We start from the raw sequence: 16,409 nt of genomic DNA on the forward strand, positions 1-16,409 counted from the left end.
ACTGAGAGCATTTGCAGATGATTTGGTGTTAACATTACAGGAGCCAGAATCTAGTACCAAAAGGGTTCTAGAATTGATACAGGATTTTGGCCAAGTGGCAGGTTTCAAATTGAATAAGTCAAAAACTAAGGTTTTAGAGAAAAATCTGACATCGATTGAAAGAGACAAGTTTCAGAATGAGACAGGATTGACTGTGGTAAAGAAAGTGAAATACTTGGGGATCAATATGACTGCAAAAAATGTGAATTTGTACAAAGATAATTATGAAAAATGCTGGGCTGAAGTGAAAAAAGATCTAGAAAGCTGGTCAAACTTGAAGCTTTCCTTGCTGGGCCGAATAGCTGCGATAAAGATGAATGTATTGCCGAGTATGTTGTTCTTATTTCAGACATTGCAAATTGTGGACAAGATGGATTGTTTTAAGAAGTGGCAAAGAGATATTTCTAGATTTGTCTGGCAGGGCAAGAAGCCCAGAATAAAATTTAAGATATTGATGGATGCAAAGGAAAGGGGTGGATTTGCCCTGCCAGACTTTAAACTTTATTATGAATCTGCAACTTTTTGCTGGTTGAAAGAATGGCTACTTCTTGAAAACACAGACATTTTGGACTTAGAAGGTTTCAACAATGTGTTCGGATGGCATGCATATCTATGGTATGACAAGGTTAAAGCCCATAAGGCATTTAAAAGTCATATCGTTAGGAAGGCATTGTTCAATGTTTGGACAAGATATAAGGGCTTATTGGAAAATAAAACACCAAGGTGGCTGTCACCAATGGAAGCAAAAGCCTTGAAAAAGCTCAATATGGAGACTAAATGGTCGACATATTCTGAAATCTTGGAACAAGAAGGAGATAAACTGAAATTGCAAAGTTTTGAAAAATTAAAAAATAAGGTGAGAGATTGGCTCCATTATTATCAGATAATGGAGACATATAATTTGGACAAGAAAATTGGCTTCCAGGTGGAAAAGTCAAAATTAGAAACAGAGTTATTAGAACCCAAAACTAAGAATTTGTCAAGAATGTATAATCTGCTGTTGAAATGGAATACTCAGGATGAAACAGTGAAATCTGTTATGATTAAATGGGCACAAGATGTTGGACATAATATCATGTTTGCTGACTGGGAACAGTTATGGACCACAGGTATAAAATTTACGGCATGTAATGCCTTAAGAGAGAATATTATGAAAATGATATATAGGTGGTACATGACCCCATTCAAGCTTGCAAAAATTTATCATTTGCCCGATAATAAATGTTGGAAATGTAAAGAAGTTGAAGGTACATTCTTTCACCAATGGTGGACGTGCCCAAAGATTAAGGCTTTCTGGGAAATGATATATAATGAACTTAAAAAGGTATTTAGATACACTTTCCTGAAGAAACCAGAGGCCTTTCTCTTGGGCATCGTTGGCCAATTGGTGCAAAAGGACAGAACTTTTTTATGTATGCAAGCAGCAAGAATACTTATCGCAAAGTATTGGAAAACACAAGAACTACCCACCTTGGAAGAATGGCAGATGAAAGTGATTGACTACATGGAACTGGCAGAAATGACTGGCAGAATTCGAGACCAGGGGGAAGAGACGGTGAAAGAAGATTGGAAGAAATTTAAAGAATATCTACAGAAATACTGCAAAATTAATGAATGTTAGAATGATGTTGGATTGAGGTTGTGGTTTCTAGCTGTAAAGGTTAAAAGAATATGGAAAAAAATTTTTCTAATAGCTCAAAACTTAAGGTTATTATAATACATACTCAGATTAATGATTAGGATGTAAGAAGGAGGGAAAGAAATTGCTGAACGAAATAAATTTGAATTGGAATACAAAAAAGGGAGGTATGAGGAGGTCCGGGAAATAAGTAAATGAAAGACAAGTGACAAAAAGTTGGAATTGTTTTTAACCGCTTTTTATTTTTGTATTTTTTTCTTTTTCTTTTTCATTTTTGTAATAATATGAAAATTTCAATAAATATTTATTAAAAAAAATAAAACTTGTTTAAAATTTGTGTACTAAACTTTAATAAATATTATTATTATATTAAAAAAAACAGACTGTGCACTTCCCAGACCTGTGTCCCCATGCTCGGTCCAAGATGCTAGCGGCTGCCCCCACAGGGGAAGCTGCGTAAACGCTCCCCGCTTTTTACCAGGACTACCAAGAAGTGTTTGAGGAACAGGGGGCAGACCAGCTGCCGCCTCATTGGTCTTTCGACTGCAGCATAGACCTCCAGCCTGGGGTGCCCCTGCCTGTGAGCTGCCTATACTCTCTTATGGAGCCAGAGCACTAAGCCTTGCAGGACTTCCTTCGCAAGAGCCTGGAGCGCGGGTTCATTCGGCCCAATACCACGCCCACTGCCGCTCCAGTTCTCTTCATTAAGAAGTGTAGGGAGCTTTGTCCCTGCCATGATTACCAGGCCGTAAATAAGATTACCATCCCAGACCGGTATCCCTTGCCCCTTATTGCAGAGTTGCTGGAGCGGGTGCAAGGGGCGCAGATGTTCACCAAGATGGACCTTCGGGGGGCCTACAATTTGATTCGGATCCGAGCCAGGGATGAGTGGAAGACAGCATTTGGGACCCAGTATGGGCAGTTCAAATACCTGGTAATTCCTTTCGGGTTGTGCAATGCACCTTCCCTGTTCCAACGGTACATCAACCACGTGTTCCAGGACTTGCTAGACAAGTACGTGGTGGTGTACCTAGATGACATTCTGATTTACTCCCACGACCCAGCTCGCCACGAGGGTCATGTCCGGTCCATGTTGCAGCGCTTGCGGGAGCAACGCCTATATGCTAAGCTCAGCAAGTGAAAGTTCCACCAGCGGTCAGTGGACTTCCTTGGTCACCAGCTCTTCCCTGATGGGGTGCAGATGGATCCCGGGAAGGTGGCAGCAGTTCGGGAATGGGCAGCACCCCAGAACCGCAAGGACCTACAGTGGTTCCTGGGGTTCACCAACTATTACTGGACCTTCATTGTGGACTATGCTCATCCTGCCACCCCGCTAACCCGACTGCTGTGCCCCAAGACACCATTCTCCTGGGACAAGGAGGCAGAGGTGGCCTTTCAGGGGTTGAAAGCCTGCCTCCAGAGGGCGCCGCTTTTACAGCATCCTATGTCAGCATCGCCCTTGAGCCAGTGCCACCAACTGGACTCATCCACTTCAGCCCCGACTGGGCCAGGTGAGCTGGGGTAGCACTTCCAGAGGCCACCTTCTGCACAGGAACTGGTCAAAGTGCTGTGGACTCACAGCTTAGAGTTGTGAGCACCGGATTCACTTCTAGAAGACAGTCATTGCACAGCAGAGTATAGCAGAGTATAGCAGAGCATAAACGACTCGGAGAGCAGCTCTGTAGGATATCTTCTTTATTCTATCTACAACTATAATACACAACTATATACAGAGCTAAATGAGGTCTAAATGAAAATGCTGAACTGCACTGAGTGTCTACAGCTGCTATATATATATATATATATATATATATATATATATATATATATATATTTGCTTTCGTAGATTTTCACGGGTACAGGAATGCAGGTTTTGGTGTCCTCGGGTGTCTTCCCGTGTAAAAGTTGGGGTGTCTAGGCGACGTTTCGACGAGGTCTCACTCGTCATCTTCAGGCTGGTGCTTTCGGCTTCTTGTTACTGGAACAGAGCAGGATCTCAGTGTTTGAGTTCCTATAAATACTGTTGAGGAGGTGTGGTGTATAGCCTCCAATGTTCTGGGCAGAGAGGAAGTTCCCAGGCTAGTGTGCCTTTTCTTCTTTTGTTCCTTAATTGCTTGAGGGATATCTTGAGTGATTTCTTGAGTGATATCCTGAGTACCACTTAGGTGGGTCATTAGGTGTGGATTAGTTGCTAAAGCTTTTGTGTCTTGACCTCTTGAACTTTGTGAAGAGTTTTTCTGAGAAGATGGCTGTACTGCACTTAGTTGTGCTCTGGCTTGGCTTCGTGTATAGGGGCGAGCTGTGGTTTTGTGGCCTGTGCCAGCCAGATCTGTGTAGGGATTGCAGGGGGGTGCAGCATCCGGAGGTGCCACCATGGTTTGGCTACTGGATGGTGTCTGTAATTTATCTGTGGAGAGGGTCTGGGTTTGGGTCTGGTGTGGTTGATTGGTGATGGCGTTCTGTGTGCCTCTGGATCTGGTGTCAGTTTTTGTGGGGAGGGCTAATTTCCAGATGTCTGGCAAGCGGGATGTGTCGTCACGCTTGTTCATGTTGTGAGGGTGTTTCTCTATCTCGATGGCTTCCATGATTATTCTCTTGTGGTGATGTTCCATGTTAGAGAGCAATTTGGATGAGCAACTCTCATCTCCAGAACCAAACGCCTGGCTGACAAAGACCACTTGACAACTGAGTTACAGAATCTCTCAAATGTGTTAATTGCCAATGGATACCAGCAAAACAGGGTTACGAAGCTAATCCAAAAAGAAACACCCCCCAAAAACCAAGACACAGAAGAAAACAATGGCATGGCCCTCCTTCCTTATATCAAGGGCACTACAGATAAAATTAGCAAAATCCTCCATAAACACAATATCAAAACAGCCTTTTGCGCCAACCAAAAAATAGCCAATATCCTCAGAAACCCCAAGGATAAAATCCAGTTGGAAAACCAAGGGGTCTATGAAATACCCTGCAAAGTCTGCCCAGCCACGTACATTGGACAAACAAACAGACGAATAAATGCACGTATCGCAGAACACAAGAATGCCGTCAAAAAAGAAGAAAAAACTTCCTCTCTTTTCCAACACATGAAAGAAACAGGACACGAAATTAATTTTGCAGATTCCAAATTGCTCTCTAACATGGAACATCACCACAAGAGAATAATCATGGAAGCCATCGAGATAGAGAAACACCCTCACAACATGAACAAGCGTGACGACACATCCCGCTTGCCAGACATCTGGAAATTAGCCCTCCCCACAAAAACTGACACCAGATCCAGAGGCACACAGAACGCCATCACCAATCAACCACACCAGACCCAAACCCAGACCCTCTCCACAGATAAATTACAGACACCATCCAGTAGCCAAACCATGGTGGCACCTCCGGATGCTGCACCCCCCTGCAATCCCTACACAGATCTGGCTGGCACAGGCCACAAAACCACAGCTCGCCCCTATACACGAAGCCAAGCCAGAGCACAACTAAGTGCAGTACAGCCATCTTCTCAGAAAAACTCTTCACAAAGTTCAAGAGGTCAAGACACAAAAGCTTTAGCAACTAATCCACACCTAATGACCCACCTAAGTGGTACTCAGGATATCACTCAAGAAATCACTCAAGATATCCCTCAAGCAATTAAGGAACAAAAGAAGAAAAGGCACACTAGCCTGGGAACTTCCTCTCTGCCCAGAACATTGGAGGCTATACACCACACCTCCTCAACAGTATTTATAGGAACTCAAACACTGAGATCCTGCTCTGTTCCAGTAACAAGAAGCCGAAAGCACCAGCCTGAAGATGACGAGTGAGACCTCGTCGAAACGTCGCCTAGACACCCCAACTTTTACACGGGAAGACACCCGAGGACACCAAAACCTGCATATATATATATATATATATATATATATATATATATATATATATATATATATATATAAATTTTTATTATTTTACAAGACAAATATACAATTTTGTCCAATTTTTAACAAACAAATTCTCTCTTTTTGGACTTCCTTCAGCTTCTCTGACAATCATCCATCTGTACCTCTTAATTACGCATTCCTTCTCCTTTAGTATTGTCTTTAGTCTTCCCTCCGACATCTATTGTTTTTGACAATACCTCTGAAATTTCACAATGCTTCTTTAAATCCCACTAACGTTTGCACATCTCATATATTTTTCAGATATTCTACAAATTTCCCCCAGTCTTCGATGAACTTTTGGTCTTTAAGATATCTGATTTTCCCAGTTAGCTTGTCCAATTCTGCATACTCCGTCAGTTTCAATCTCCAATCTTCTATCGTCGGTATTTCCTCTTGTTTCCATTTCTGGGCCAGTAGAATCCTTGCAGCTGTAACAGCATATTGAAAGAGCTTGCAGTCTTTTCTTCTTATCCCGTTTCCTGTAATCCCTAAAAGAAAAGCTTCTGGTTTCTTTACAAATGTATACTTTAACATCTTTTTCAACTCGTTATATATCATCTCCCAGAAACTTTTACCTTTCTTACAATCCCACCACAAATGGTAAAACGTTCCTTCTTTTTCTTTACATTTCCAACACTTATTAGACATCTTAAACATTTTTGCCAATTTTACTGGTGTTATATACCATCTATAGAACATTTTCATCACATTTTCCTTTAACGCCGTACATGCAGTGAATTTTAAGTTTTCTTTCCATAATTTTTCCCAATCCTCAAATTGTATATTATGACCAAAATCCCTGGCCCATTGTGTCTACAGCTGCTCTTAGCAGCAACCTTATCTATACACACGATCTCTCTCTAACACTCAGTCTCTCTCTCTCTCTCTCGGATACTGACTGACACTTTGATGTTAGGCTGGAGCGGAATAAGTAGAGAGCAGAAACCGCCCCTCCTCTCTGGAGAATCAGCAGAGAACATCAGCAGATTCTTGGATATGGGAGGAGTGAAATCTCATCCTAATCCCTCTCGTCCCTTCGTGGTGGAGACAGACGCCTCCAGTACGGCTCTCGGTGCCGTCTTGTCCCAGCAGCACGGACCTGATGCGCTGCTGTTACTCTGCGCCTACTATTCCTGCCAGCTTCTTCTGGCAGAGTGTAACTATACCATGTGGGAGCGGGAACTACTGGCCATCAAGGTGGCCTTTGAGGTCTGGGGCAATCATCTTGAGGGGGCAAGACACCTGGTGGATGTGAGAACCGACCACCGGAACCTGGAGTACCTCCAGACTGGGTCGACCACTTGGCATTGGAGGAGTTTGCTTACAACAATACGTTGAACGCCTCCACCCAGCAGACCCTGTTCCAGGCCACTTATGGTTACCATCCGCGTTTGTTCCCGGATGTGCTGCAAGCATCTGCAGTCCCCACGGTGACAGATTGGCTCCAGGAGCTCCAGTCTCAGCACCAACTATTGATGGAGCAACTGCACCAGGCCAAGGATGCGTACAAGGCCCAGGCTGACCGCCACCACCAGGTGGGGCCGGAACTCCGCGTCGGCAAACCATGGGGCTATATAAATTCTAATTGGACTCCGTTTGAATTGGGCAATTGTATCCAGGCTGCAATTAGCTGTCCAGCTATGTGCACTGCTACACTTGCAAATAGCCTTAAGAGGCCTGACATGCAAGTCTCTTAAGATTTACACGAAGGCATCCATTTACAACATACCAGATTATTATTTGTGGGACAACAATATTTTAGAAAAAAATTATATCACCAAAGGGGGGAATTGTTATAAGAATTTTTAGGATATTATATATATATATATATATATATATATATATATATATACACACACACACACACACACACCAAGCAAACACATATATTAATATATAAACCACATGTCCAAAACCCACAGGAAAAGTCCTAAAGCCATTTTGACTCTTTCACTCCTTCAGTCACCTCAAATATTTCTCTACAAGGTAAAAGGAAATGCAGAAACCTCCTCATTGTCTCTGTCCTCACAAATCCTGCCTTAAGGGCACATTTAAGGTGTGAATAGGGTGAGCCTGTGACCTGGCTCAGGAATGAAGTATTATCATTAGAAAAGAATGGCCAGCCTCCCCAGGTAATCTAGTCAAGTGGCCATTAACAGGTAACCTGGCAGACAAGGTAAAAACTATGCACTCAGATTTCTGTTGTAGACTGCCTTTTCTGTGATGTATGTATGATGTTTCTGGGGGTGGTCTTGTACTCCAGGGCGGGCAATTAAAAATACCTATATAAGGGCTTGCATGCAGGGCTCAGGGTCCTCCTCCTCTCTCCTGCGTGTGGGGGAGCACCCTGTTGCAACAGTTAATAAAGAACAGGCTTACTAGCTGCTTTGCTTCTTAATATTCTCTGGTTGGTCTCTGTTATTTTCTCCTACCAATAGAGAACCTACAAAAGGGCTGTATATGGGCTCTTGGGTACCCCATAAGGAAAAGGGTACTCTTTTACTTAGCTCACCTGCAATCATGTGTGGTGAGTTAGCAATTCACTCCTCCCGTTGTTGAATATGTGGCTGGTATGTCACATGCCCCTGTTTACTTTCCTAGGATTGGGAAGTGTAAGAACGGAAGTCAGTCTTATCTCTTCCGCTCTGCTGTGCTTTTGCACTGTTCTTTGTCTCCCTGTCTGTTGCTGAAGAAGAGAGAGGATGCCATTATGATCCGTTTGGTCTCGTCTGCACATGTGATGAGCATCCCCTCAGTTCCTTCATCCATGTCATTTATAAAGACGTTGAACAACAACGGGCCCAGGACAGAACCCTGCAGCACCCCTCTGGTCACTTTTCCCCAGGATGAGGAGGACCCATGAAGGAGTCCTCTTTGGGTTTGGTCCATCAAATCCACCTAACAGTTACCTCATTCAGTCTCATTTTACCAGCATCCTCACATAAATATCACAGAGGACTTTGTCAAAAGCCTTACTGAAATCAAAATACACAATTTCCACAGCAGTCCACTGATCAACAAAGTTTATAACTCCATCCAAAAAAAGAAAAGAAGAGGAGAGATTTCTCTGGCTTGGCTTGTTTTTGAGAAAGCCATGCTTTCATCCTGTATGTTTATATTGTAAAATCTTCAGATAAATTTTAAAAAGGATAAATGAGGATATAGACAAGCTGGAACATGTGCAAAGGGAGGTGATTTACCGTATTTTTCGCTCTATAAGACGCACCAGACCACAAGACGCACCTAGTTTTTGGAGGAAGAAAACAAGAAAAAAAATATTCTGAATCTCAGAAGCCAGAACAGCAAGAGGGATCGCTGTGCAGTGAAAGCAGCAATCCCTCTTGCTGTTCTGGCTTCTGGGATAACTGCGCAGCCTACATTCACTCCATAAGACGCACACACATTTCCCCTTACCTTTTAGGAGGGAAAAAGTGAGTCTTATAGAGCAAAAAATACGGTATGTATTTATTTAATTTGTAAACCACCCGACCCAGTGGTGCCGACTTGAATAAAATATTGGTGAGGGGCCAGGTAAGGGCCACCTTGCACTATCAATCACATGATGCATGCACACCATTTGAATGGCAAGGTCTATAATGACAGCGACTTTTTAAAAAAGTAATATTTTGAGCCCGTAGTTCAATTTCCCAGCAGCTTCCCTTGCCATGGAGTACACTTCTAGCATTACATCTCCTCTACCTGTGGCATTGTTCAGCAGTGGGGAAAGTGACCTCTTCACACCGGATGTCCATTTGGTATGGCCCTTTCCAGGTTTTTCCTGCCCCTTGTGTTTGTCTTTCATTTGTTCTCCTGTATGTGTTTCCAGTAGAAGCCACAATTCTGTGGGTACTCTAGGTGGCGCAGAAAGCACCTAGAAGCTCCCTAGAGGTTGAAGTGCCGATCAAACTTCAGTTTTGCACTCTATTAATTCCAATTAGGAGTACTGCGGGTGGTTCAGATTCTGGGGCAGTGCTTTTGGCCAGCAGAGGGTATCACAAGGCCAGCCTACTTTCCCTTTAAAGCAAATTTGGGTCTCCAGCTGTTTTTGGACTACAACACCCATCATCTCTAGTTAGCAGGACCAATGGGGAGAGACGATGGGAACTGTAGTCCGGGAGCTGCTGGGGACCCAAGTTTGGAAAGGCCTCCTTTAAAGCAACTTTTCCATTTTGCCGGCAAAGATGGGACCTGTCCATGTTTGTATCTTCTTGTATTTTGTTTTCCTCATGACCTTTGTGCAGTTTTTTAAAAAATTCTTAAAAGGGCAAATTGAAAGCGAAATTGTATGGCAAGTAGCAGAAGAATAAAAGGTTGCATTTGAAAAAAACACAAAGAAAACCTGGGGGTGGCCTCCTCAAATATTTTATGGGGGGGGCAAAGACCCCTAGGAATTTAAGAGTGGCTGTATTCCCTACACCCACATGTCTCAGAATGCTTAGAACATAAAAACACAACATAAAAACACAAAACATCACATGTTAAAATAGAATTAGATGTCAATAAGAAAAAGGTCTGGTTAAAAAGGTGTAGATTTGCCTGGCTCCTAAAGCTATATAATGGTTTTTCCGACCTTTGCATGGATTCTTTGGTGGGAAGTGAGTTTAGAGCTAACAGTGAAGCTCTTTCCACATTCCACACACTGATAGGGTTTCTCCACTGTATGAATTCTTTGATGGGAAGTGAGATGGGAGCTCTGACTGAAGCTCTTTCCACATTCTATGCACTGATAGGGTTTTTCCCCTGTGTGAATTCTTTGATGGGAAGTGAGATTGGAGCTATCAGTGAAGCTCTTTCCACATTCCACACACTGATAGGGTTTTTCCCTTGTATGAATTCTTCGATGCTTAGTGAGATCGGAGCTCTGACTGAAGCTCTTTCCACATTCTACGCACTGATAGGGTTTCTCCACTGTATGAATTCTTTGATGGGAAGTGAGTTGGGCACTATGACTGAAGCTCTTTCCACATTCCACACACTGATACAGTTTCTCCCCTGTATGAATTCTTTGATGGAAAGTTAGAGAGGAGCTATGAGTAAAGCTCTTTCCACATTCCACACACTGATAGGGCTTCTCCCCTGTATGAATTCTTTGATGGGAAGTGAGAGAGGAGCTACATGTGAAGCTCTTTCCACATTCTACGCACTGATAGGGTTTCTCCCCTGTATGAATTCTGTGATGGGAAGTGAGATGGGAGCTCTGACTGAAGCTCTTTCCACATTCTACGCACTGATAGGGTTTCTCCCCTGTATGAATTCTTTGATGGGAAGTGAGACTGTGGCTGTGAGTGAAGCTCTTTCCACATTCCACACACTGATACGGTTTCTCCCCTGTATGAATTCTCTGATGCTTAGTGAAATTGGAGCTATGAGTGAAGCTCTTTCCACATTCTACGCACTGATAGGGTTTCTCCCCTGTATGAATTCTTTGATGGGAAGTGAGATGGGAGCTCTGACTGAAGCTCTTTCCACATTCTACGCACTGATAGGGTTTTTCCCCTGTGTGAATTCTTTGATGGGAAGTGAGATTGGAGCTATCAGTGAAGCTCTTTCCACATTCCACACACTGATAGGGTTTCTCCCTTGTATGAATTCTTTGATGCTTAGTGAGATCGGAGCTCTGACTGAAGCTCTTTCCACATTCTACGCACTGATAGGGTTTTTCCCATGTGTGAATTCTTTGATGGGAAGTGAGATGGGCACTATGACTGAAGCTCTTTCCACATTCCACACACTGATACGGTTTCTCCCCTGTATGAATTCTTTGATGGAAAGTTAGAGAGGAGCTATGAGTAAAGCTCTTTCCACATTCCACACACTGATAGGGCTTCTCCCCTGTATGAATTCTTTGATGGGAAGTGAGAGAGGAGCTACATGTGAAGCTCTTTCCACATTCTACGCACTGATAGGGTTTCTCCCCTGTATGAATTCTTTGTTGGGAAGTGAGAGAGGAGCTCTGACTGAAGCTCTTTCCACATTCCACACACTGATAGGCTTTCTCCCCTGTATGAATTCTGTGATGGTCAGTGAGATCGGACCTCTTCCTAAAACTCTTTCCACATTCCACACACTGATAGGGTTTCTCCCCTGTATGAATTCTTTGATGGGAAGTGAGACTGTGGCTGTGAGTGAAGCTCTTTCCACATTCCACACACTGATAGGGTTTCTCCCCTGTATGAATTCTTTGATGATAAGTGAGAGAGGAGCTACGAGTGAAGCTCTTTCCACATTCTACGCACTGATAGGGTTTCTCCCCTGTATGAATTCTTTGATGGGAAATGAGATGGGAGCTCTGACGGAAGCTCTTTCCACATTCCATGCACTGATAGAGTTTCTTTCCAATGACATTTTGTTGATGGGAAGTGGAATGGGAGCTCTGACTGCAGCTTTCTCCACACTCCAAATTTTTGTGTGGCTTCTCCTCTCTGGGGATTTTTTCGTGGTCACCTTTGTTCTCGATTTCCAATTCATCACAATCTGCAATGGAGACAAAAAGGGATTAGAGCCTCAGGAACAAATGGAAAAGAACTGAAGGGAGTTGGGTGTGTGTTCATTACCTGCATTCTTTGTCATTAACCAACATATTTATTATGAGATTCTGAGGAGTTGTTGAATGTTGCTTTGTTTGATATACAGTAGTGGTCAAATTTGTGGAAGACCTTTGGAAAAAAGTGTATTTCAGAGGTTTGCTGGCTCATAGCACCACTTCATTTGGAGTAATGTCATAAAATTATATATCAGTGGAAAGATAATTCGATCAAGAATGCTATCGAGATTGCAATCCAACAAAGTTTGTTCAATTACCCCTATTCTATCAAAATTATAGCCAAATAGCCAGAAAAAGGAGGCACTACTTGCTTAGGTTGACTTTTGTCAGTGTGTTATGTGATTGCTATCAAGTTGGTTGGTTTTGTGTGTTCTTTCATTTAGTGAGGGTGTAAAACATAATAAAATTATAGAAATGGCACAAAGAGTTGACTGGCCTCCAGAAAGTGAGTAAGATTGTACTATTAAGTGAAGAAGGCTACAGTTATGGAGAAATTAGAAGAGAGATTGGGGAAAACTTAACCAAAGTTGGCCTTTCTATATTTTTGAAGAGGTATAAGGAGACTCAGTCACTACAAAATCAGACTTGTTAAGGCAGGGAATGTGTACAAAGGCAAGTGACGATGGACGAGTGGAGAGACTGTGCCTACATGACAAAAGAAAATCATCTGGGTGTATACAAGATGACATGGCACAATGTAATGGGAAGTTGAGTGCAAGGACTGGTCTAAATGTTAGAATTCTAAGGAAAAAGCCATTGTTATCTCTCAAGCAAAGGTTGAAAAGATTAAACCCATGTTAACTGGACAGCGGAACAATGGGACACTACCTTACTTGACAGGTTGTCTCAAGATATGGCAAAGAGAAATTTCCAAATTCCTGTGGGAAGGGAAGAAACCTAGAATTAAACACCTGATCTTAATAGACATAAAAGAGAGAGGAGGCTTTTCCCTACCCGACCTAAAAATTTACTACGAGGCAGCCTGTTTCACCTGGCTAAAAGGATTGGTACACGTTGCAGGATCCAGAACTCCTGGACCTGGAAGGTTTTGACAATCGTTGGGGATGGCACGCCTACCTGATATATGGAAAAGCGAAAATTCATAAAATTTTTACCAACCATATAATAAGAAAGTCACTCTTTGCTGTATGGGAAAAATATAAAGACCTGATGGAGCCTAAAGCCCCGTGGTAGACTTCTCCAATAGAAGCCATAGCAGTAAAACGGAAAAATAGGAAAGCTGGCCAACATATAAAATACTTCTAAAAAATGAAGATAACCAAATAAAATTTAAAAACTTTGAGGAAATAAGAGAACACATTTCTGACTGGTTCCAATACCATCAGTTATTTGAAAAATTTAAATCTGACAAACAAAAGGGGTTCTCAACAGAAATGTCCCGATTCGAATCTGATCTTGTAAATTCTAAAAGAAAAACTCTTTCCAAAACTTATCAACTCCTCCTTGACTGGACAGTCAAGGAGGAGGAGGTAACAGTGGCAATGGTGAGGTGGTCCCAGGATTTTGGCCATTCAATAACCATGGCCCAATGGGAAAATTTATGGAAGATCAATTGGAAATTCACAAACTGTTACACGATTAGAGAGAACTTTCAAAAAATGCAACATCGATGGTATCTAACACCATGGAAACTTTCCAAAATGTATAAAAATGTGTCAAGTAATTGTTGGAGATGCAGAGACTCAGGAACATTCTACCATATGTGGTGGATATGAAGGAAAATACAGGTATTCTGGGAGAGTATACATGCAGAACTGCAAAAAATGCTAAAGATCTCTTTCAATAAAAAACCAGGGGCCTACCTCCTGGGAATAACAGATTAGGATATTCCACAAAAGAGGAAGGGTATCTTTTTATATGTGATGGCGGCAACAATAGTTTTGATCGCAGCAAAATGGCAGAGTAATGAAATCCCCTCTATACAAGATTGGATCCAAAAGCTGACAGAATATGCCGAATTAGATGGTTTATCCGGAAAAAATAAAGAATAAATCAAAACAGGAATTTGTTTCAAAATGGGAGGTTTTCAAAGAATATCTGAAAAATAAATATAGTAGTTTAAATTCTGTCGCAGCATTCGAGGAACTTCAGTAATAGTTGCAAGGTAGATATAAGAAATTAGATTTATTAAGAATAAGTTTAATTATGATAAAAGTGTGTATTGGCAATAAGTAATATGAATTTGAAATATGGAATAGACGGGAGGTTGGGTCTTTAGTGTTAAAACCAATAGATGTTTTATTGTTTGCTAAGAAAATTATGTGTCTATGGTTATTTTTGTAATTTGTGTGTAATTTGGTATTTGTGGTTTTGTTTTTTTCCTTGTTGTATAAATAAAAAACTTTATTTTTTTTAAAAAGGACACTAGCTTGCTTGGTAGTGATGGCATGAAAAATGCGGGTTTCTTTAATCGGAGAAGAGGAGAAGAATCAGAGAAGATTTACATCCTTCTTGCATTACACCAACCGTGAAACACCCAGACAGTGTGATGATCTGGGGTTGTATGGCAGCAAAAGGTGTGGGCAGAATTTGCGTCATTAATGGGAATATAAATGCGGGAAAATGCATAAACGAAATATTTGAGCCCAAACTGAAGTGTTCCGCAGGTGATATTTTCCCAGATACCGAAGCATTTATATATTTTCAGCAGGATTCAGCTCTATGTCATGTTGCTGCTGTGTGCAAAAGGTACATTCAAGATAATGATATTTCACTGCTGGAATGGCCTGGGAATAATAATAATAATAATAATAATAATAATAATAATAATAATAAATTTTATTTATATCCTGCCCTCCCCAGCCGAAGCCGGGCTCAGGGCAGCTAACAACAATAAAACAGTACAACAGTACAACACAACACTCTAAAATCATTCATTATAAAATTAATTCAAATCAAACCAATGGCAACCATTGGGCTAGAGTTCTGTGAAGACTGCCAAAGCAGGGAGTCAGGCTGCGCCCTGACCAAAGGCCTGGTGGAACAGCTCTGTCTTGCAGGCCCTGCGGAAAGATGTCAAGTCCCGCAGGGCCCTAGTCTCTTGTGACAGAGTGTTCCACCAGATCGAAGCCACAGCCGAAAAAGCCCTGGCTCTAGTTGAAGCCAGCCTAACCTCTCTGTGGCCTGGGACCTTCAAGATGTTTTTATTTGAAGACCGTAAGTTTCTCTGTGGGACATACCAGGAGAGGCGGTCCCGTAGGTACGAGGGTCCTAGGCCGTATAGGGCTTTAAAGGTTAAAACCAGCACCTTAAACATGATCCTGTACTCCACTGGGAGCCAGTGCAGCTGGTATAGCACCGGATGAATGTGATCTCGCAGCGAAGACCCCATAAGGAGTCTCGCCGCGACATTCTGCACCCGCTGGAGTTTCTGGGTCAGTCTCAAGGGCAGCCCCACGTAGAACGAGTTACAATAATCCAGTCTGGAGGTGACCGTCGCGTGGATCACAGTGGCTAGGTCAGGGCGAGAGAGGTAAGGAGCCAACTGCTTAGCTTGGCAAAGATGGAAAAATACCGCCTTTGTTATAGCTGCAATCTGCGCCTCCATGGAAAGGGAGGTATCGAAGATTACACCCAAACTCCTAACGGACAGTGCTGGCACTAATTGCGCCCCCACAAGAGATGGGAGTTGCCCCCTCAATCCCATATCGCCCCGTCCCTGCCATAGGACCTCTGTCTTGGAAGGATTTAGCTTCAACTGGCTCCCACGTAACCATCCAGCCACAGCTTCCAAACATCTGGTCAGTGTGTCTGGGGCCGAGTCAGGATGGCCATCCATCAACAGATAGAGTTGGGTGTCATCAGCATACTGATGGCATCCTGAATAGCCCACACTTTAGTCCATGCTGAATAGCCCACACTTTAACCCAATCGGAAATCTATGGGGCCGACTAAAGAAACTTGTTAATCAGAAGCAACCCAGCAATAAAGCCCAATTAACAGAGGCAATAATTCAGTCTTGGTTTCACTTTATTACAGCTGCAGAACTAAAAACTTGGTTCACTTCAAGGGAAGGCGTTGTAAGGCCGTAATTAAAGCTAAAGGTTACCAATGGTTACCAAAGGTTTCACGTTTTTTCTTTATGACTGCTGTTCTAATAAATACTCCATCATAAAATTCATTGCATTATATTATTCATTAAATTATCTTTCGATTGCTATATAATTTTATGGTATTACTCCACACAAAAGTAGTGTTATGAGCCATCAAACCTCAGAAATACACCTTTCAAAATAGG

General features: G+C 42.3%; 2 protein-coding genes across 4 annotated transcripts in view; both read right to left on the reverse strand.

Annotated features, from left to right (window-relative positions):
* The window catches only part of LOC114589962 (uncharacterized), a 93,988-nt gene that overhangs the window by 42,489 nt on the left and 35,090 nt on the right, over positions 1–16,409 (reverse strand). The window lies entirely within an intron of this gene.
* Positions 1–16,409, reverse strand: part of LOC114595518 (uncharacterized) — a 65,381-nt gene that overhangs the window by 11,623 nt on the left and 37,349 nt on the right. Inside the window, exon 6 of one of the 3 annotated variants that reach the window (XM_077928026.1) lies at positions 9,072–12,081. The exons of the other annotated variants lie outside the window; for them this stretch is intronic. Coding sequence (XP_077784152.1) covers positions 10,157–12,081 — 1,925 coding nt within the window. The 3' untranslated portion in view covers positions 9,072–10,156. Of the gene's footprint in view, positions 1–9,071; positions 12,082–16,409 lie in introns of those variants that run through there. 3 annotated transcript variants of the gene reach the window in all.

This window comes from Podarcis muralis, chromosome 4 (assembly GCF_964188315.1).
Source record: "Podarcis muralis chromosome 4, rPodMur119.hap1.1, whole genome shotgun sequence".
Lineage (NCBI taxonomy): Eukaryota > Metazoa > Chordata > Lepidosauria > Squamata > Lacertidae > Podarcis > Podarcis muralis.